Source organism: Gymnoscopelus braueri, assembly GCF_963280865.1.
Source record: "Gymnoscopelus braueri genome assembly, chromosome: 9".
Lineage (NCBI taxonomy): Eukaryota > Metazoa > Chordata > Actinopteri > Myctophiformes > Myctophidae > Gymnoscopelus > Gymnoscopelus braueri.
This window is the reverse complement of record NC_137610.1, coordinates 23626185-23648236: the sequence shown is the minus strand read 5'-3', so window position 1 is coordinate 23648236 and position 22052 is coordinate 23626185. Positions and strand designations below refer to the sequence as shown.

General features: G+C 42.7%; 4 protein-coding genes across 5 annotated transcripts in view; 3 read left to right on the top strand and 1 right to left on the bottom strand.

Annotated features, from left to right (window-relative positions):
* Positions 1-9264, bottom strand: part of bcl2l13 (BCL2 like 13) — a 33206-nt gene extending 23942 nt beyond the window's left edge. For both annotated transcript variants that reach the window (XM_080437637.1, XM_080437638.1), the window contains exons 1-2: positions 9140-9264; positions 2480-2671 (exon numbers count right to left, since the gene is read on the bottom strand). In XM_080437637.1, coding sequence (XP_080293763.1) covers positions 2480-2606 — 127 coding nt within the window. In that variant the 5' untranslated portion in view covers positions 2607-2671; positions 9140-9264. The remainder of the gene's footprint in view (positions 1-2479; positions 2672-9139) is intronic.
* Positions 9265-10433: 1169 nt separating this feature from the next.
* Positions 10434-12071, top strand: LOC308092237 (copine-3-like; the record flags this gene model as incomplete). The annotated part of the gene is made up of 1 exon (XM_080438083.1): positions 10434-12071. One exon carries the CDS (start codon positions 10434-10436, stop codon positions 12069-12071), a length of 1638 nt encoding a protein of 545 aa, XP_080294209.1.
* A 1546-nt stretch (positions 12072-13617) lies between these two features.
* Positions 13618-14745, top strand: LOC308091403 (actin, cytoplasmic 1-like; the record flags this gene model as incomplete). Its single annotated transcript, XM_080437005.1, has 1 exon — positions 13618-14745. The coding sequence occupies one exon, from the start codon at positions 13618-13620 to the stop codon at positions 14743-14745; it is 1128 nt and encodes a 375-aa protein (XP_080293131.1).
* Positions 14746-19175: 4430 nt separating this feature from the next.
* On the top strand, positions 19176-19625 carry LOC308092236 (ATP synthase subunit delta, mitochondrial-like; the record flags this gene model as incomplete). Its single annotated transcript, XM_080438082.1, has 1 exon — positions 19176-19625. One exon carries the CDS (start codon positions 19176-19178, stop codon positions 19623-19625), a length of 450 nt encoding a protein of 149 aa, XP_080294208.1.
* Positions 19626-22052: the final 2427 nt, after the last annotated feature.

Sequence of the window (22052 nt, the reverse complement as noted above, 5' to 3'; positions counted from 1 at the left end):
TGATTGGCTATCTGCCCAGTCATTGGGCATTTCATTTCCTTTAATGTATCTTTAATTAAATGTAAACAGGAATGAAAGACTGTAATGTTAGCAATTAAAGTAGATATAGTGTAGACAAAAACATTCAAATTAATGTGTGTACTGTGTACTGAGCGTGCGTACACTCGTACTTCATGCCAGCCCTGCAGAAGTCAGTGCCACACTTCGACCACTCCAGTCAAAAAAGTCTGGACAGCGCACTGCTATCCCTCACACATTCACTCTCGCTCATCGAGGATCAGTGTTGCTTTTCCCAGGCGGGTGCTGTTTCAGCAGTCAGTCTGGACCTGTGCCTCTCTTGCACTGGTTCATGGGCGTGTGAGTAATCCTGTGGTGATTACACATGACAGGCTGTCAGAACCCGGAGTGGGTCAAGCGGAAAGCAGGGATCAGGCACTTTTCTCCCCCATCCCTGGCATGTCCCACAGAGAAAGGAAGGGAGGGCGGCACGGGAAATAAAGAGGAGTCCTTTTTCTCCAGCTCTATCGCTCCCCCTTTTTCTGTTACTGAAAATGCCTGAGGGCTTTTCATATCCTGTCACACTAAGGAAGGTATGGAACATATGGGGACTAACAGACCAACACTAAGTTGACCAACGGCAATTGCTGAACATTGATACAAATGCTGAACATTGAAAGCAACATTTACTATTTATTTTATGTTTATATGGATTTCAGTTTCACATGTGAATGGTTCATTCTCAACATTCTAAAGAACAGAACATTTTAATGAGCTATACAGTACCGCTTCCAATTAACAAGTCAGCCATTTTGGAACATGCCTCCAAATGCAATGACACGTCTAACTTGTTACAGTTTTGAAGCCCTTTCATGGCAAGGTTTTTGTGCACATGGACCTGGAGGTGCATCAATATACAATTAGTGGTTTATACATCAGTGAATCCTTTGAACACAAAGCACACTTTAGCCTGGCCTGACCCTGTGCTCCAAGTTGTCTGGCTCTCTCTGATTACGACAGCAGGCCATTATTAGATTACCAAGAATAAGAAGTCTAAAAGTCCCACTAACTGGCCCTAGGGGCTGTGCTGATCTGTTGTAGGATCTGAACATACAGTAGTACAAACCACACCAAATTGGTTTGGAGATTCCCAGCCCCCACCCAAAAAATATATTTTTAAATATATATATATATATATACACATATACATATATACACACACACACACACACACACCGGTACATACATATATAGATACATATATACACACACACACACACATTATAGTTCTCAGTGAACCTCAACTTACCTACTGAATCAACTAAATCTCCAATAAAAATCAACTAAATCTCCAATAAAAGTGCTTTGAGTTATGATTAAAACAACATCGATATTTAAAACAACATCGATATATACAGTAGTACATCAGAAACGATGTCTCAATGTCAGCATAAATTCAGGGCAGGCATGGGAGTCATCAGTTAAGGCCCTGTAATGACCACATATGACCATTGTTATGACTGCAAGCACTGGCTATTACACAACTGTCATGCCAAGACTTATATATGATTATGAGCACTGTCTGTTCTGTTTGTTACATAGCTGTCATGTTGCAACAGGTACACAAAACGACAACGTTAAAATACTCCCACAAAGCACACAGGAGGCTGTGGCAGTTTTCATAGAAATATCAGTGATGGCTAAAGTACAACGATCTTCAATGAGGCAACAGGTCAACACTGGCAACCTTCATTAATGTGTGTGTGTGTGTGTGTGTGTGTGTGTGTGTGTGTGTGTGTGTGTGTGTGTGTGTGTGTGTGTGTGTGTGTGTGTGTGTGTGTGTGTGTGTGTGTGTGTGTGTGTGTGTGTGTGTGTCTCACAGTGCACAAGTCTGAGGCTGTGTGGTTTCCTTTTGCTAGAGCATTAATTTCTGTCAATTGTCAACTAGATAGATACAATTGACTCGTATTAGTATTTCCCCTCCAGAGGATAGTTTCCTGACTGAATGCCATTTCACTTCTTCTTTTCAGGTTTAGATATAAACTAGAGCCTCGATATATCAGCCATTATTTGACCATTTGTGTTCAAAGGTTTTCATAAATAGCAGATCTACAGCGTTGTGAGATAGATCTATTTTTGAAAATGTCTCAATAGCGCTGAAGTGGTTAAATAAAATAAGTTTGATTTATCCATTTCATTTTGTATCTATCAAAGTCATTCGTGTTTATTATTTTGCTCAGTTACATTGTTCTCAAATAGAAAATTCAATCAACTATTTTTTAAATTAATTAGAAAACCTTGCACTTTGACAACATATGGGTCAAAACATTGGTAATCGTGGTCTAGGACTCTCCAAAATCGGGATCGGCCCCAAAAGTGTTGTATCGTTCGGGCTGTAATCCAAACTAGACATAAAAACCATAAAAGTAGATTAAAAGGACAAAAGAAAAGTATAATTTATCAAATCAGTCTTTCCTCTCACCTTGACCTGCAGCTGATGCCTGTAATCTGTAAGCAGGCAGGAGACCCAGATAGTTGAGGACAATGAACTTGGTTTCATAAAGGAAGCCCTCAGGCACAGTGGTGGTAGCGGAGCCCAAGGCAGCCATTGAGCAGATGTGTTTCAGTCTCTCAGGCACATAAGTAGTTACAATTTAAGTTGGATAAGTCTCACCTAAAAGGAAGAAAGAAAATCAGCAATGAGAAAAATAACAGTGGCCATCATTAGCTGGAGGTAAATCAGGCTTACATTTAGGAAAAAAATAAAAGCTCTACCAGTATCACAATAATAATTGTAAAAAGTAATCATCCCAACTGTTGCTCACGTGGCCTTAAGTCGTCATCGATCACACCTACATGCCATAATGTTGGATTAGATTAGATGGATCCATCTAATAATTAAATAGATCCATGGATAATTATCGGTGCTCATTATGTACTTTAGTCATAAAACAATTAAGTTCAAAAGACACACATTTTCATTGTGTATCAGCATAGACCTTAACCTAAAAAGTGTATTTTTTTCCCCATAGAATAAACACTGTGCCTCAGTGTGTAAACATACTGTAGGACGCCTCCTAACCTAGTAACCCAAACGTAAAGTACATTTCATTGAGGTATGTTAAATGAAGATGAAATTGGTGACCCCACCTGGAAATGTATTTTCTTTATATTAAAGAGCTGGAGAGACATGGAGGCCCCTGTTACTGACATTTCAGTGTCACAATGTTGATAACGCTATTAGCTATACACGTTCAATTAAACGTTTTCCTTCTTTTTAACCAAAGAGATATCACTTACAGACCCTTTAACTTATAGTCCTGTAGCAGAGGCCCTCAGATTTTGAGATACCCCCACCCGAGTTAGAACAAAACACAACCATGTTTTTTCTTATATTTAGGGTCTCCCATTAATGAAATGGATTGTTGTGAAATTTTATTTTGGGGCAAAATTAGGTTTTTGGGCTATTCTTTAGAACTACCCCAATCTCTAAAAAAGGCAAATCCGAATAGGGCAAAGGTGACCAAAAATGCTATAACTTGAGAATGCTCACTCTTATCTTCATCAAATTTGCTGAGGTATGAACCAGGTGTCTACCCTACATCACCAAAGAGTCAGAATGTAATTTACATAAAGAAATACTGAAATATAGTCCTTTAAACATACCTTTAGTTTAGGCGGAAATTGTACTTTTGTAGTGAGGACTCCTCTACTTTCCCTCATTTAGAAAAAAAACATACATTTATGTCAAATAAGCTGTTACTGCATAGCCTAAGATGCTATTAAACAATAACCAGTGGTTGTATGGAGAGATCTAGTACAGTTTTATTGCAAATGAGACTTCTTTAGACATACCCCTAATCACAGTATTCCATTTGTGTAATGCTTCTCTGTATTGAGGCCTGCAATTCTCCACACTATGAAACATGAAACTATGAAACACACACAGCAATCATGTGTTTGTGTGATTGAATATGGTGCTGTACTTTGCTCACATACATAATTGCCTCAACATTGCCTGAAATGTTGCCCCAAAATCACAAGAATAGATATTCAGGGAGGGTTAAACAATGCCAACTGAGAAGGAATTTGACTTTTAATTTGATTTGGACTTTTATTTGGTGTATATAAAGTACAAAGAGTAAAGTGTTATTCCAATACTTTTTGTAGTATTAGGTGTAAAAGTTTACCAAAGTTTGACCACTTTTAAGGTGTTATTTTCAAGATGGTGTCCAAGATGGCCAAAAAAACATTAAAATAGCTTAATTCCTTCATTATGTATCCTAGACAAGTACGTTGTGTGTCTAATCCCATGTTTTGGGGGCCTGGGAATCCATCCACTGGACCAAATTGCAGAGATACAATTAGATCATTGTGAAATCCAATATTTTGTGACTCTATTAAAACACTCTGAAATGGTCACCCGCTTAACTAATTATATAATAAATCTCCAACTACTTATATTTCTTTTTTACTGGAACAAGGCTTCAAGATATTATATATCCTCAAAACACAACAAAACTGATAGTCACAATTTGCAGTAATTCAGAAGGTGGTGGCAGAGAATATTGTCAGTTGATAGATGATTGACTATACACCCCACCCCAAAAGAAATTCTTGCATTATGAACCAATCTCTCTGCACCCCTCCCCTTACCTACCCAACTGCATAACTCCTCCCCTACATACACGAGAACATTTATTTTTCTCGTGGACAAGCGCAGTGTCATCTTGAAAAACATTAAATAGATGTTTTAACACATTATGAAGGCAATCAGTGTGAGTGTGCAAAGAGGGGTGGGGGTGGTTATGGAGGTTAGTGTAGAGCTGTCAGAACCGAGTATCTACTGGGTGCCTAGACAGAGGGGAGTATGGGGGGTGGGTCTGGTCTAGAGTTTAGTGGGCCTAGGGTTCCCCTCAGGTGGGTAGAGGGGAGTATGGGGGTCACTGGATTGCTCCCTGGGCACTTGGAGCGCAGAAGAGCAAAGTTAGGAGCCAAGGAGACCCTGAGCTTCTCCTGTCCCCCATGTCCGACGTGCAAAACCTCCAACAGAAATGATTCACCATTTCAACGAAGACAGTTTTGCAAACGATGCATGAAAGATAAACTTGTATCTTTGCCAGATCTCACTCCAAGTGGCTTAGGGAGCCTGCGCTCTCCTCGTTCTCAGCTCCTCCAAAAGCAAATTTGCATTTGGGATACAAACGATTTCTAAGTCACGGCACGCTGGAGGACGGAGTGAGGAGGAGGCAGAAATTAAGGTATTGGAATTTAGCTAATGCGTGAGGCTGAGAGAAGTGTCCCTATGTCGCCTGGCTCACTGGATAGTCCCACTGGTCCCAAGTGGACCTCCACGCTGGCTCCCGAGATAGGCACTCCCGAGATAGGCTCTCTTGAGTTAGCATAGGTAGTGAGGACAGTCCCCAGTGGTGGTGGTTGTAAGACCTCCACATGTTGCAAGACTGTGTCATATACATATGTATGTATGCTGGCCCCAAATGGACCTCCTGGCGGGTCTGGCTGGCTCCTATGCCCGAGATAGGCACTCGTGAGTGGGCATAGGCTTTCGTGAGGAGGGTCGCCCCCCCCCCCATAGTGGTGGTTGTAAGACCTCCACGTGGTGGTGCATGACTGTGTGTCAGGCAGACAAGGGTGTCTATGTCGGACTGGCTCACAGGAGAGTCGGTGGTGGCTGACCATTAATATTCCCAGGGGCCCCCAGTGACTTATCATTATGGCTCAGAGCATCCTCTCCCCTCTCCTCTCCTCTTAGTCTCAGGAATAAGGAGATGTTTGTGACAAGCACATCTGCACCTTATCCACGTCACACTCCTCCACCACCCCTGCCTTTTTTTTAGTGTAGCGTTGTGAGCTTGTACATCGGCTATTTTCACAATGTTTGCCTCTTTCTTACCTAATATTTGAGAGAATATTGAGTCTTAAGAGTAATTCAATTGTAACTTTAGAAATGTGCAGTTACCCTGTATACACTTATACTGTATGTTGGTTTGTTTACTGTTGAGTGAGAAAACAATGTTGCACATCAAGCTAACCATTATATAGATTTGTATTATATACCGGGAGCAGTATGGGTTAGCGCCCCAGGCTGTGTCTTCCGTGAGGAAGAAACCCAACAAACCCACGGTGAGGCCTTTAGGAGGGCCATTCCAGCAAACCGCAAGTGGAGCTAATACCATTAGACGGCCCAATCTAGTGGTATCGACCCAAGGAACCATCACGCCAGAAGGAAATGTTTGGATCGGGGCGGTGCACCGGATCTGGTGAGACGAAGGAGGAGCCCGGCCAGGAGACAACCCACAGAGCCTAGTCCCTCCACATGCCAGAGCCTACCCGTGTTCAGGCAGAGTACTTCCGGAGAAGCGGACTGAGTGGCCCTGTCTTTCCCTATAGGACTGACCGTGGGTCAGTAAGTGGGATGTAAGTCGGGGCTTGATCAACCCCGGCTGGGTCACCTGGGCGAGGGTGTATGTTGTTGCGAGACCCGAAACACCCTATGACCCCAGGCTACAACACTGATGATACATCCCAGGTGCATCCATGTGATGTATTCTTTATAGCCAGTCTATCACATTGGCAGCCATGTTTTTACAAATGTCACAGTACCACCCAGTAATAATAATTTATTCCTTATTCGTATCAAAATAAATCTTGAAAGCTTCAACAGAATGTGAATTACATATGATATATCTACTGTTGATGAATTCACCAATCCTGGGCATTATGGCATGTAGAAAAGGGAGAAATGTCAAATTACATTGTTAAATATGATTATAACCAATTGCTTTAATATATGATTGTACTTAAAATCACTTGACTATAATTTATATATGCTAATTAGATTCCTAGATCACCAAAACATGGGGTTAGGCACCAAAATTACTTGTGTAGGGCAAATAATGAAGGAGTAATGGGCTTTTAAGGAACTGGTGGCGGCCATCTTGGAAATTTGACATTTCTAATGATCAGATTTTGATAAACTTTTGATATGTTATTAAGTACACCTGATACTACAATAAACCATTGAGAAACCTATTGTTGTCTCCGCCGTAGGTGGAGAGTATGTTTTCGCTTAGTCCTGCCGTGTGTGAGCAAACATTGTTAGCCAAGCTAACATTGGTCAAGCTCCACGTGACACGTGTCAATATGTTGACACCAATGCCTTTGATTGGCTAGAGGGACGCATGACGAAATAAAATCCTATAAATAGGTGTGTCACTTCAAAAAGCCGTTTACGTTTTTGAAGTGAGGTAAGACAGGATCAATCAGTCTTGATTGGAACAGTACCTTCCAGTCCAAATCACCCGTCCGTGCGTGTGTGTGTCCCTCTGAGAACACCTAACATTGGTCAAGCAAAGGCGCAGAAGGCCAAAGCTAAGAAAGCATACTCATCTACAACAGTAACACAGAAGAGGACTATAGAGTTGAATTGATCCCACAACAAGGCCGAAGTCTTAATACTGTAACAATTGGCCGCCTTGATCAAATACATTATGTAGCACTAGAGAAAACTGACATAGATCAAACACATCAATCAACTGCTGAAACTGTTCAAGACAATGAAGATGAAGAAGACAGACAAGCATTTGAACAAACCAGTCAATTACGACGACTCCCGTATGACACATTGCTTCAAGAAGAACATCTTTTAGATGCAGACACTACATATTCAGTCGCCCCTGCAGAACACCAAAAACCACGCGCATTCTACCAAGACGACCCGTTCTACCAAGACGACCCGTGCTATTAAAATAGCACGGGTCTGCTGGCGGAGACTTGTGCTCCGAGGAGCACATTTTCCAGTTCTAATTATTTTTGGGTCAAACCATATTTGCACCCACTTATAATGTTTTATTTCCAGAGAAGGGGTATGTCTAAAGAAGTCTCATTTGCAATAAAACTGTACTAGATCTCTCCACACAACCACTGGTTATTGTTTAATAGCATCTTAGGATATGCAGTAACAGCTTATTTGACATAAATGTATGTTTTTTTTCTAAATGAGGGAAAGTAGAGGAGTCCTCACTACAAAAGTACAATTTCCGCCTAAACTAAAGGTATGTTTAAAGGACTATATTTCAGTATTTATTTATGTAAATTACATTCTGACTCTTTGGTGATGTAGGGTAGACACCTGGTTCATACCTCAGCAAATTTGATGAAGATAAGAGTGAGCATTCTCAAGTTATAGCATTTTTGGTCACCTTTGCCCTATTCGGATTTGCCTTTTTTAGAGATTGGGGTAGTTCTAAAGAATAGCCCAAACAACGAATTTTGCCCCAAAATAAAATTTCACAACAATCCATTTCATTAATGGGAGACCCTAAAGATAAGAAAAAACATGGTTGTGTTTTGTTCTAACTCGGGTGGGGGTATCTCAAAAACTAAGGGCTTTTTTGAGGACTTGCTACAGGACTATTAAGAGTATTGTTGTGAGGTGGTGTGGAGGAGACATCTCGACCGCCAGTTAAACACAGCAAGAAGACCTTAGTCCTCTGAAACTAAAGGAGAAGGACATCACATTGTTCTTCTGGGCCAGTGGCTTCCACACAGTGGGTCGGGACCCATTTGTGGGTCACAGGTCCATTTTTATAGGTCGCGAGTAAATAATATCCCCTGTATTTTATTTCCTACATTTTGTTTTTAATTAACACCCCCTCCCCCCGCCAGAACATTCTAATTTTCATGAATTCAAAACAAATTTCATTTTTTTTTCATAAATAAATGCCAAAAATCGAAGAAATTCCATACATTTGAAAACACATGTTTAAGAAGTAGTGACAATTGCCGATCTACAAGCAACGCGATGTGAGCTTGTAGATCTGCCATTTTCACTAGTTCTGGGTCACGGGGAGAGACATTTCTCTTTTAGGTCTCGAGCTAAAACGTTTTGGGAACCAATGTTCTGGGCCAACATGGCTAGTGGTTAGCAAGCAGCTAGCAACACACTACACTGTCTGGCCACCAAGCAGCCACCACACCTCCTCTTCACTTCATTGTACAAGCACGCTGCAATGAGCATGAGGAGGGCACTTAAACAAGAAAAGTTATTACACTACTAATACATTACTAATACATACTTTATACATGTTATGAAGCATAGAGGTAGTGTTTTAGCTCTTACCCTACTTGTCCAGGGCAGTGTGTTGTTGCTGCTGGCTGGTTAAAAGGTGCAGTTAGTGACAGTATCAGATACAATAGAACACGGTGTGCTGCTGCTGCTGCTGGTGCTTTCACTGCTTTGCTTCGGGTTCAGCGTTGCCAGGTATTGAGAGAGAAATAAGCAACTAGGTCTATGAAAACAAGCCCAAAAGACGCTTTGTGAGCTTGTAGATCTGCTATTTTAAAAAAAATCTATCTTGAAAAAAGTGAAACATTTTGAACATTTTAACGCTAATCCGTGGTCCTTGACAAGAGAATGTTTGAAAAACACTGTTTTAAAGAACATTTAGGAGGTACGCCAAAATAAGAAACAAGCCCAAACAATGCGACCCGCAAGACTACCAATATATATTTACCAGCAACTCTAGAGAAAAATAAGTCCAAAGTCGCTTGACTCGCTTATAATATGCGGACATGGCAACATTGTTCGCAACTCTCTTCTTCTTTGGATGTCAAGAGGGAGGGACGCTGAGCTCGCATGGCAAGCTTAGCGTGGCGAGCTTAGCGTGGCATTGCTGCCACCTTCTGGCGTTAGTTAACCACTTAAACCCATAAGGTTAACCCGTTATATTATACCTCTATGGGTTAACCCCATATGGTAACCGGAGTCCCTCAGGGCTCTATCTATACATATGGGCATATACTGATGACATCAAGTATACGATCTCCATGTATGGGCACAAAAGGGACAAGGACCGACAGAGATCTCTATATATGGGCATATCAGCATGCCCCCCATACACGGCATATAGATAGATCTCTCTATCTGTGTTTCTGTCTGCCTGTATCCCTTTTATGTCCATACAGTATGGCATTCCATGTCAGCCATGCCCAAATATGGAGTCCCAGGCATCAGTGCTATGACATGATCATATTGATGACAGATCAGGGTACTCCATATATAGGAATTTGCGGATGTATTACATTGAGTACAGCCGATCCGACCAACTTCCCACTCGGCACATCACTCCTTTGGGTCATCAGCAATACACACACTGAATTTAAGTCGATCGGTTGGGCGATTCTCAAGGAATAACGATAAATGGTTACCATATATGGTTATTTACATCCAACCTCACACGTGATTGGATGAGAGGCATAACTGACATCATGCCTCGTGGCCAGACTGGGTACTTAAACTGTATACTGGTCTATTTAGCAGTTACTTGACATTGTGTTGGTTCACAGTCACATAAGCCTGATTTCCAGGACTAAAACAACAAGCCTATACCAACCTATACAAAGGCCTCTATACCATGGCTTCTACAGGTGAAGCACCAATGCATGGTCTGGGGCCCAATCATTGTATGACCAAGGTGGAGCTAACCATCTCCTGTGAGAATCTTTTGGACAAGGATATCCTGTCCAAGTCTGACCCCTTGTGTATTCTGTACATGAGTTACTCAGGGTCCCAGTGGCAGGAGGTTGGTCGTACAGAGATGATCCTGAACTGTCTCAATCCAAAGTTTGCAAAGAAGTTTGTCATGGACTATTACTTTGAGATGGTGCAGAAGCTTATGTTCTGTGTGTATGACATAGACGACAACACTAATGACCTGAGAAATCAAGACTTCCTGGGACAGCTGGAATGTACCTTGGGACAGATTGTGTCCTGTAAGAGGCTGAACCGACCACTGTTGCTGAAGAACAATAAGCCTGCAGGCCGTGGGACCATCACAATATGTGCTGATGAGATAACCGACAGCACAGTGGCCAATTTTATAGTATCTGCCAGAAACTTAGACAAAAAGTATATGTGGTGGTCAGACCCATTCCTGGAATTCTACAGGAAGTCAGAAACTAGATGGCAGCTGGCCCACAGGACAGAGGTGGTGAAGAACAACCTGAATCCAACATGGAGACCCTTCACGATCCCCTTGCAGTCTCTCTGTGATGGAGACATGGAGAAACCAATAAAGGTTCTATGTTATGACCATCGTGAATCTGGCTCCCATGCACTGATTGGAGAGTTTGAGACCACAGTCTCACGCATGCAAATGGGAACACACCTAACCCCGGCTGAATTTCAATGTATCGACCCAAAAAAGTTACAAAAGAAGAGCGACTATAGAAACTCTGGGGTCATATGCGTCAAGCAGTGCCAGGTGGTGAAGACTTATACTTTCCTGGATTACATCATGGGTGGCTGTCAGCTCCACTTCAATATTGCCTTAGATTTCACAAGCTCCAATGGGGACCCCATGAGCCCCCAGTCTCTCCATTACATCAACCCTGAGGGCTACAATGAGTACCTGTCAGCAATCAGGGCTGTGGGCAGTGTAATCCAGGACTATGACAGTAACAAGATGTTTCCTGCCTTTGGATTTGGAGCCCGGATCCCTCCTCAATGGCATGTTTCCCCTATATTTCCTATCAATTTCAACTCATCAAATCCATTTTGTGATGGTATAGAGGGAGTGGTGACTGCTTACCAGCAGTGCCTGCCCAAGGTGAAGCTCTATGGTCCAACCAACTTTGCCCCAGTCATCAACCACGTCGCCTGCTTTGCTAGGCAAGCATTACAACAGTACTCTGGTTCTCAATACTTTGTTCTGCTCATCATCACTGATGGCGTGATCACAGACATGGATAAGACACGCACTGCCATTGTCGAAGCTTCCCGTTTGCCGATGTCAATCATTATCATTGGGGTTGGCAATGAGGACTTCAGCGCCATGGAGTTCCTTGACAGCGACAACCGAATCCTGTATTCACCGAGCGGCGATGCTGCAATGCGAGACATTGTCCAGTTTGTTCCCTTCAGACAGTTCCAAGGGAACAGGGTGGCTCTAACTCAGAGTGTACTTGCAGAGTTGCCAGACCAAGTTTCCTCCTTCTTCAATTTATTCAACCTGAAGCCCCCCAATGTATCCAGCTCCTCTACTCCTTCTTAGAAAGATGTGTTATTGGGCCTGGACCGCTGGCGAAACGGTCCAGGCACCTAGGCTTAATGAAGCCTGACAGCGCGTTGCGGGTTCGAGTCCCGATCCCGATGGCCTTTGTCTCTCTCCCCATTTCCTGTCAGCCTACAACTATCCTATCCATAAAGGCATACAAGTCCAAAAGAAAATCCAAAAAAAAAAGAAAGCTGTGTTGTTGGTGAACATCCGTTGCACTTAAGGTAGTGCAACAGATAAAATAAGGCTGTTATGGATAATAATCTCAGATTGAGATTAACAGTATTACTGCATCAATATTTATAATATAATCAATTCATATGTATTGCTCTGAAATGAGCCATTCTGCATAATGAGCGGTTTAATTTTGGGTCCTCCGCAGTCCCGCAGGCAGACATACAGATATTCGTGGTTTTTCGGTTCTCTGAAACAGTTGATCCAATGGAATTGGCACTCGGCATTGTACACCCCCGGGTCATCTGGGTCACACACAGAGTTTGAAGTCAAACGGTCAGTGTCTATATGTTCAGAGTTATGCCCGGAACATATAGACACAGATTTCACAAATTAATTGATAGATAGATTCCAAGACATCTGATCGATTATTCAATTAGCCCAATGGCAAAAAAAACATATGATCGATGATACAATTAGCCCAATGGCAAAAAATATATATATAAACAAATCAAACTCATTTTTATTTTATTTTCGGAAATAGCTGATGTAGATTAGCTATTTTCAAAATAATGTAGAAAATATTTGTGGTTAAATGGTTAATATAAAACTGAGGCCTCTGGCAAACCCAGTTATGGTTATTATGTTCCGAACTCACCTGTGATTGGCTGAGAGAAGTAGATATTTTTACGGCATGGCACTGTAGGGGCCAGGCCATCTAGAGTGTGTCTGTGTGTCCGGGGCTAATCTCACAAACTGCTGTCGATAAGCACCACATTTCTAGTGCATGCTGCCAGTGGGCCAAGGATTCCTGAATATGTTTCCACATGTTTTATACTTTTTGAACTTTTTATACTTTTTATACTGCAAGTCAATGGAGGTCAGTTTGGGCTGAAATTTCTGCTTTGCCAGATGTACCAGGAAACAAAAAATCACACCCAGTGTGAAATGAGCCAATCACACCCAGTGTGAAATGAGCCAATCACAGTACAGCGACTCCAACCCCACTTATAGGAGCGGTTACACCGCTCAACAAGATGGTCTAATGACAGCACGGCCTTCCATGTGGATCTCGGACTCCAATGACTTCTATGATGACAGTCATCTATGATGTCAGTACTATGGCCTCAGTCATCTCCGTATGGTTACTACATTCGAACCTCACACGATTGGCTGAGAACTGCAACCTACGTCACGCTTCGGTTGACAGACTGCGTATTTAAACTGTATAATGGTCAGACTGTACTCAGTTATTCAAGCTAGTGAATTCAGAGCAAAATAAAAGGTCATACACACGTTCTGTGCAGCATATTATTTGCCTGAAACTGGTTCCCTTAAAGTGAAAGGCCCACCCACCCAAAGTTCAGCCATGGACGATGACTTCCAAGCAGTGGTTATTGACAACGGATCCGGTATGTGCAAAGTCGGATTCGCTGGAGAAGACAACCCTCGTTCTGTCTTCCCCTCCCTCATCGGTCGCCCCAGGCATCAGGGAGTGATGGTGGGTCTGTCACAGAAGGACATCTACGTTGGTGACGAAGCCCAGAGCAAGAGAGGTATCCTAACACTGAAGTACCCCATTGAGCATGGAATTGTCACTAACTGGGATGACATGGAGAGGATCTGGAACCACACATTCTACAACGAGCTAAGAATTTCCCCTGCGGAGCACGCCGTCATGATGACAGAAGCCCCCCTGAACCCCAAAGTCAACAGAGAAAAGATGACCCAGATCATGTTCGACAATTTCAACACCCCTGCCATTTACATTGCCATCCAGGCCGTACTGGCCCTGTATGCCTCCGGTCGTACCACTGGTATCGTCCTGGACTCTGGTGATGGTGTGACCCACACAGTGCCCATCTACGAGGGCTACGCACTGCCCCACGCCATCAAGCGTCTGGATATGGCGGGTCGTGACCTCACAGACTACATGATGAAAATCCTGACAGAGCGCGGTTACTCCTTCAACACTACAGCCGAGAGGGAAATTGTGCGTGACATCAAGGAGAAGATGTGTTACGTCGCCCTGGACTTCGAGCAGGAGATGGGCATCGCTGCCTCCACTTCCACCGTGGAGAGGAGCTATGAGTTGCCTGATGGACGTATCATCACCATAGGCAATGAGAGGTTCCGCTGCCCAGAGGCCCTCTTCCAGCCTCACTTCCTTGGTATGGAGTCCGTAGGCATCCACGAGATTACTTACAAGTACATCAAGAAGTGTGATGTGGACATCCGTAAGGACCTGTATGCCAACACAGTGCTGTCTGGAGGTAGCACCATGTACCCAGGCATTGCTGACAGGATGCAGAAGGAGATCACAATGCTGGCCCCATCCACCATGAAGATCAGGATCATTGCCCCAGCAGAGCGTAAATACTCGGTCTGGATCGGCGGTTCCATCCTGGCCTCCCTGTCCACCTTCCAGCAGATGTGGGTCGCAAAGCAGGAATACGATGAGACCGGCCCCAGCATCATCCACCGCAAATGCTTCTAAACAGACATCTCCTTTTGACCTAATTTAGTTCTGCACAAAACCATGTCGACACCACACATTCTCATACACTTTCAGACACAGTTTTCCAGAAAGGGTAGAACTGAGATAGAAAGAAAGAACAAGGAAGACAGTTTCGATATGTCAAACATCCCTGATATGAGTTGAGAAAAATATATACATATCGTGCACTCTCTTACAAGAGAGTGCAGAGGAGCAAAAGAGAAGAATAGAAGAAATAGCAGTCGGTTGGATAGGATTTAGGCCAGGATAGTTTCACATGTTTTAATTTTTTGTATGTCTTGTTCTATTTTTAGCACATAGGCCTAGTATATTATTAGGTTTTTCATTTTTGGACAATATGTTTATTTTTACTTTTTTACGACATAGTAGTATGAAGTCCAACACACTTCAGCTAAATTGTGAACAGAAGGGTTCTGGTGCTCAACGGTAAAGGACAGCATACGGTTATAAGCAAACAGGTTTTACCTGGGCACTTCAAATAGACTACCCAAATAAGACTAACCCTTCCCTCTTGTTGTGTTTTTATATAGTCATGTGAGTTACACCTAAAATGTGTAACTCACATGAATCCAAAGAAATCACTGTTGTGGTAATGTAAGTGTTACTTACGTTTGGAATCCAATTCACAGGTACAAAAGTCAGGTCTCAGTGTTTGAGAATGTTTTTTGTTTTTATCGCAAGTCCATGTCCCCAGGTACCACCTACTGCCCCAGTATAAGGAATCAAAGAGCAATATATGTAGCAGTCTGAGGGAGTGTTAAGGGAGCAGATGATGTGTGACAAAGGAATTGTGAAGGTGTTTTCATATTGCAAAAAGACAACAAATATTTTCATTGAATCAAAACTAACTGGGGAGCTCCTTAATAACAGGTGTGCAGGGGTGCAGAATAAGATGAATGCATATTAATCCTAATTACTATTTACAGAATATAATGTTATATTATAACTCTATGGTTATACTGTATTCTTTACAGTTGACATGTATACAGCAGGATGAGACAAAATATATAAATATAATAATGGCAGAAGTATGCAACATCTTTAATGGCATTGCCATCATTTACTTAGTTACAGCAGTCTGTGCTGTTTGTGTATTCAGACATTGTCAACCTCGTACGTTTTAGGTTTCAGAGTACTTAGTGCAGTACTTGAAGGTCAGTCTATAACATCAGTACTATGTCTTCATATTGAAGAAAAGCAGAAAGGCAGAAAAATTAGAGGCGAACATGATGAAAGTGCTGTACCTTTGTGGAGGTAACTTTTTGAGTAGCTCACCTGTGAAATATGGTTGGTTTTGCCATCAACCTGATGGTAGACATTCCTGTAGTCTATGTGAGCGCATACTGCCACCCTCTGGTCAAAACTGTGCATTGCCAGTCCCACCTTTCAGTTTTATACTTAACACATTGAACATAAACAATTAAAACATGGGGGTCATAATAAGATACATACGGACAGTTTTGTTTTAACCTATACATCTTTCATACAGTATCATAACATGATCATCTTATTCCTGTTAGTATGGAGCGAAAAATAAACTTCTAATCAATGTAAACAATGTTTTTACAGTGCACAAATGTATATTGTGTGTGTGTGTGTGTGTGTGTGTGTGTGTGTGTGCATACTTACTAGAAGGACAGCTCCAAACAATGTGTAGTAGTGGCCGCATCGATGGTGTGAATTTCTTCAGTGAAAACCTAAAAAAATTAGACTTTGCTGTTGTTTGTCTGGACTCTCACCTATGACCAGTCCAGTATGATGGAACCTGTCAGGGGTTTTACCCCCACCGGCATTACTCTCAGGGTTATTGAGTCACTCAAGCCTCTCCACCACGGCAAGGTCACAGCAAGAGGAGAGGAGGTAGCCCTTAAAGGCACAATTTGTAATGGTTATAATTGGTTTCAAAATCAAAGCTACTGTACTTGCTAATGGTTTATGATTTTGTTCTTTTTGCATCTCTACACCATTACTCCCCCCAATTTAGTCCTTGTGAATTCCCAATTGTGCTGAGAACTGTTGCTGCCTGTCAATGAGAGGCTGTACACATCAATATGCATTCTTCTTTTCAAAGGATGCGTGGTGCTCTCCTAGCCTGCAATGTCACCTCACCAGGCTGTAATGAGGTGCTGACTTCAAGCTTCAGATTTGCCTGGGAAGTCTAAATATCTATTATTTCCAGATGCATGTGTAGGATAGGTGTTCTGGATCTTATAGGGGTGGCTCCAATCACTTAATCGTGTCAGGTTAGAATGCTATTTGCGGATATCAGGTGAGTTTGTGCATCAAGGTAAGGCAGTCAACCAAGTATAAATGACACATAAAGTTCAAGTTCAAATGATGTTTGATACATTGTGAACAAAAAACGTCGAGTTCTCTCGCTGCTTAAATACGATTCTGTGATGATTCTGTGTGATGTCACACCTTTGTGTCATGCTAGCCACCTCTTTTCACCTGACAATTGAGTACCAGGAGTACGTGGTGTGCAGGGTTTTTCACCATCTCCCCTAGATCCTTTCCTTTCCTGAACAGTCACCATCACGCAGCTTCTCTTCTGCCTCAGCAACAAGGACATTAATCCTCATGGGCCCTCTTTCCTCGGGGGGCTGGAGTTGGAGATAAAAACCCGTTGTTCCTTCCTCCATGTAAAGGGTGGTTCCTCCATGGTTTTGGATGGTAAGCTCTTACACTTACGTGGTGATGCCTTCTTGAGGATGGCCTGTGTTATCACCTCACACAGGTTGTAATGAGGTGATGATTTCAAGCTTCAGCTTTGCCTTTGCTTGGTCAGATTCAATCCTGATTTCATTCAGATGCACATGTAGGATAGAAGGTGTTCTGGATCAAAAGGCGTGGCACCAATCACTTCAGGGGTGTCGGGTTAAAACACTACTTGCGATGATCAGGTGAGATTGTAAAGCAAGGTGTTACAGTCAATGAAATTACATCTTAACTGTTGCTATGTGATACTAGTTCAGTGTCTCGGTTGACCAATGTTTTAATAGATGGTGAAAAAAAAACGTCGAGTTCTCTCGCTGCTTTCTGTAATAATTTTAGTGTGATGTCGTACGTTTGTGTCATTCCAGCCGCCTCTTGTCACCTGACAGTGAGTAGTTTCACTGGGAGAACATGGCACTCTGAGGTTCGTGCCATCTCCCCCAGGTCCTCTCCTTTCTGAACAGGCACCACCACACGGCTTCTCTCCTGCCTCAGTGACAAGGACATTAATCCTTGGATCAGTCCAATATAGTCCAATGATGATGATGGACCCATCTTCCTCGGGGGGCCGGAGTTGGTGCCTGACTCCAGCATGGAGGGGGAGATGCAAACCTGTTGTCCCCTCCTCCGTTTGCAGGGTGGTTCCCCCATGGATTCCTCTGGTGTGGATGGTAAGCTCTTACGCTTGCGTGCCAATGTCTCTTTGAGGATGGCCTGCGTTGTCACCTCACCGGGCTGTAATGAGGTGCTGACTTCAAGCTTCAGCCTCGCTTGGTCAGTCTCACGCCTGACTTCCTTCAGATAGCGAGAGATCAGTAAGGAGAGTTCATCCTCAGCTTTCTCGTTACAGATATCCTTCGAGGTCTTCTTCACCCTCACCTCAGAGAGGGGACGAGGAGCCTGTTGTGTGCGACGGCAATTATGACCTGTTTTGCAACCATTGTTGGGTGGAAGGTGGACCCCGTTAAAGAGACATGCGGTGGTCTTTTTCCTTTTTATCTGGTCAGTGTGGGACTTCTGAAAATGTCTCGTCTTGAAGAGTTGAGGAGTTTGCTGCTCCTGATGGCAGTCCTTACCAGTAGCATTGCTGCGTGGAAGGTAGATGCCAAAATGCGGTTTGTGGTGCTGAAAGGGACAGCTGCAGTTCAGACAGCCTGTCGGCAGGGTCTCAAAATGACAAAAAATGTTCTTCTTGTAAGAAGTGACCTTGTGGTCTATCTGGCGGCCACGCCCCATTTGCCATAGTTTAGCATTTATGCCCATAGATTCAAAGAAGCAACTGATCAGCAGTGTTCATAAGAGAAATACTGTAGTTTCTCTTTGACGGTTTGAACAGAAATGAGGTCAGTCTGACCAGTATACACTGTGTAAGTACACTGTCTGGTCACCAAGGCGTGACGTAGGTTACGCATCTCAACCAATCGCAAACAGACCTCGCTGTTGGTGCGCCTGCTTGTGATTTAACAATACAGGGTCTAATAAGGGAGTTGGCTTCCATTAGTATCTCAGATGTCATGTTGATGATGTCATACTGGCACTGTGAGATCATATCACTGTGGCATCATGTTGACTTCCAAATATAGTTATTCACCTCTCCGTTGACATTTAAAACACTTTTGGGCAGTTCAAGCACACAATGACTGACTTGCTTTGGGGTATCTCTGACTTAGTTTACAACTATTTAAACAAATATGATGGCAGCAGGATTTCTTCGTTGTTCTTTCCCTATGCTGAGGCACGCACACTGCTATGCTGAAGCAGCCACAGGCTCGCATCAGATGTCCTTCACATTTGCTTCTCCAACCCAGGTGTTCTTCAAAGAAGATAGTGTAAAACAGGTTGACGTACCCACACTAACTGGTGCATTTGGTATCCTCCCTGCCCATGTGCCCACCCTGGTGCTCAGGCCCGGGGTTGTAACAGTTTTCAATGACGATGATTCCTCTGTCAGATACTTTGTAAGCAGTGGATCGGTGACAGTCAACGCAGATTCTTCAGTACAGCTGCTAGCAGAGGAGGCTGTGCCCCTTGACCAGCTGGATATTTCAGCTGCAAAGGCCAACCTGGAGAAGGTCCAGCTTGACATTTCCACTGTGCCTGATGAGGTGGGCAGGGCAGAGGTTCAGATCAGCAGAGGCCAATGAAGCCATCGTCAAGGCTCTGGAGTAGACCTGTGGTAACCTTTTGTGTTGGTACTTTGAAGGAACTGAAAACGGTCCATGTTTATCTGTTTCCCAGCTCAGTCAGTAATCGCAAGGGTTTGTGCTAGCTTTGTACAGTTAGATGTAACTATCAATAAATATATTTGGAATTATTACTTCTTTGGTCTACTGCATGCACTAGAAACTTGACACACAGAGTGCCAAAAAAGTAATGTGTTTATACAACCTTGCATATATGTAGGACATTGAATGGAACAAAACGAGTCCCCATCACAAATTAGCTTGGGAATCATATACACGCCTTGTCTCTGGCGGAGTTCAACTTTGTTGAACTTTGACCGGGCATCAACCAATAGCAAAGAAGCGTGTGTGGTTAACCACACTTGACTATCATTTACTGTAGTTTTCTTATGAGTAAATGTGTGACCAAAATCCACTCAAATGGAATACAAAACAGCACCCACAGGCAAAATCATAAATCGGCGCCCCTGGTTGCAATGGCTCTTTCTCGATAGACATATCGGCCGGCGTTGCGCGCAAACACCCCCCCCCCACCCAACATTTTGTCTTCCCAAAATGTAAATCCTGGCTACGCGCCTGGTTCCTTGATACATGGGGTGTCATTTGCTGTCGGCTGTGAGGGGAGGGCCAGGAACGCTACGGCAACAGCGTGATCTAGGGCGCGTTCGAAAATTACGCACCGGAGGCGGAGCACACTCGCCTATTAGTTTGTATTGGCCAGTGCGCTCAGTGCTGTATTTTCGAACGCACCCCTAATATGAGAGTGACGACACTAGCGTGACTCCTATTGCAAGAATGCAATGCGGAAATGCTCTCAATGAGATAGTTCCAATGTTTGGAACTATAGCCCATAGAGGCCCGCTTTGCGGCGAGATCAAAGCGTGTCATAACTCTCTCTCTATGGGTCTGTACAGCAGGATACATGTCGAATTTACAACAGGTGTGACTAATTGAGCTGATTGGCTGGGGATTTTCACAGTAAAAGGTAAATGCAGCTTAAAGAGTGGTGAAATTTAAATTAAAATGTTCACACTTAGAGCATATCTGTGGTCATAATATGGACATACCTTACGATTAGAAAAATAAATCAACTTTTGTGTATTCTTATATCAAAAGTCACTAAAAAGCCAATCTTTATTACTTCCTGTCAAACAAAAACGTACTGCATGATGACATACTGTAGATAGACATACTGTAGAAATATAAATTAATCTTGATTTCATTCACCTGTTTGATTCCCCCATCATATCTTATCGATCTATCGCAAGAAGGCTTCTTTTCGCAGATAAGTGAGGCTGGGACCGAGGCTACCTAGAAGCAGGTTTCAGGCGGGCACTTCAAAGCCTCCATTTTCTCCTAAGCCCTACCCCTTTCACAATGAGTGTCATAAATCTCTCCAGATACAAGCTCCTCTGTTATTAGATTTGGAAGTGAAATACTAAAATAAACAACTTGAGTACCCTGACCTGACCTGTAAGGTTCCACGACATGGAAGTTGAGTGGAGTTGGAAGTATCTGTCAAAACGGCCAAAAATCGCATCTGTTGCCTGAAAGATAAGTAAAGTTAGTTAAAGGAGCTACACCATGAATTTAAAAAAAATATTTGATATTTAATATCATATGGTGTATGTCCCTCAAACCTTTTTCAAAAGGTTTGAGCCTAAATCATCACTCAGATATACTCATCCCAAGTCAATTGTTTCTGGCTTATACAGCACTTTCAGCTGCAATACCAAAACGTCCTCTTGTGCAGGGGGGGGCTACTGAGCAATTCTGTCTGTTAATAAAAAAAAATATTAAAGAAAATTATTTTTAAAAAAAAAAGAAAAAAGGAAAAAATCTGCATAAAAGGAAGCATCTAAGAAAAATACAAAATCGAAAAAAAAACACTTTGAACATTTTTGAACAATTCCACCAAGTGTTTGAGGTGCCTGTTTCACCCACTTCCGGGGGGCGGAGCCAAAATCCGAGCCCGAAGTATTTGTTCGTAGACCCCCACTTAGGGGGGGTAGAAAAAGTTTCGGAGCGATTCGGGCACTTTTCATTTAACATTGGCTTTGCCATCATTAATGTTTGTGACATCATAAACATTTCCATTCTGAGATCGCCTGTTCAGACACGCCCATTCTGGAAATCCATGAAATGAGAAGGAATGACTGAATTAAAAAAAAAAACATTTTTTTGGGTACAAGAGACACTGGGGACCCCAAAAAATACAAAAAAACAAGAAAAAAGTGATTTTCATGGTGTAGACCCTTTAAGACAACGAACTGGCTGCCCTTTTCTTTCCAACTGAGAACTTTAGCAGTGGTGGAAAAAGTACTAAATGTCTTTACTTAAGTAAAAGTATCAATTCTGCAATGCAATGTAGATATACTGTTACAAGTA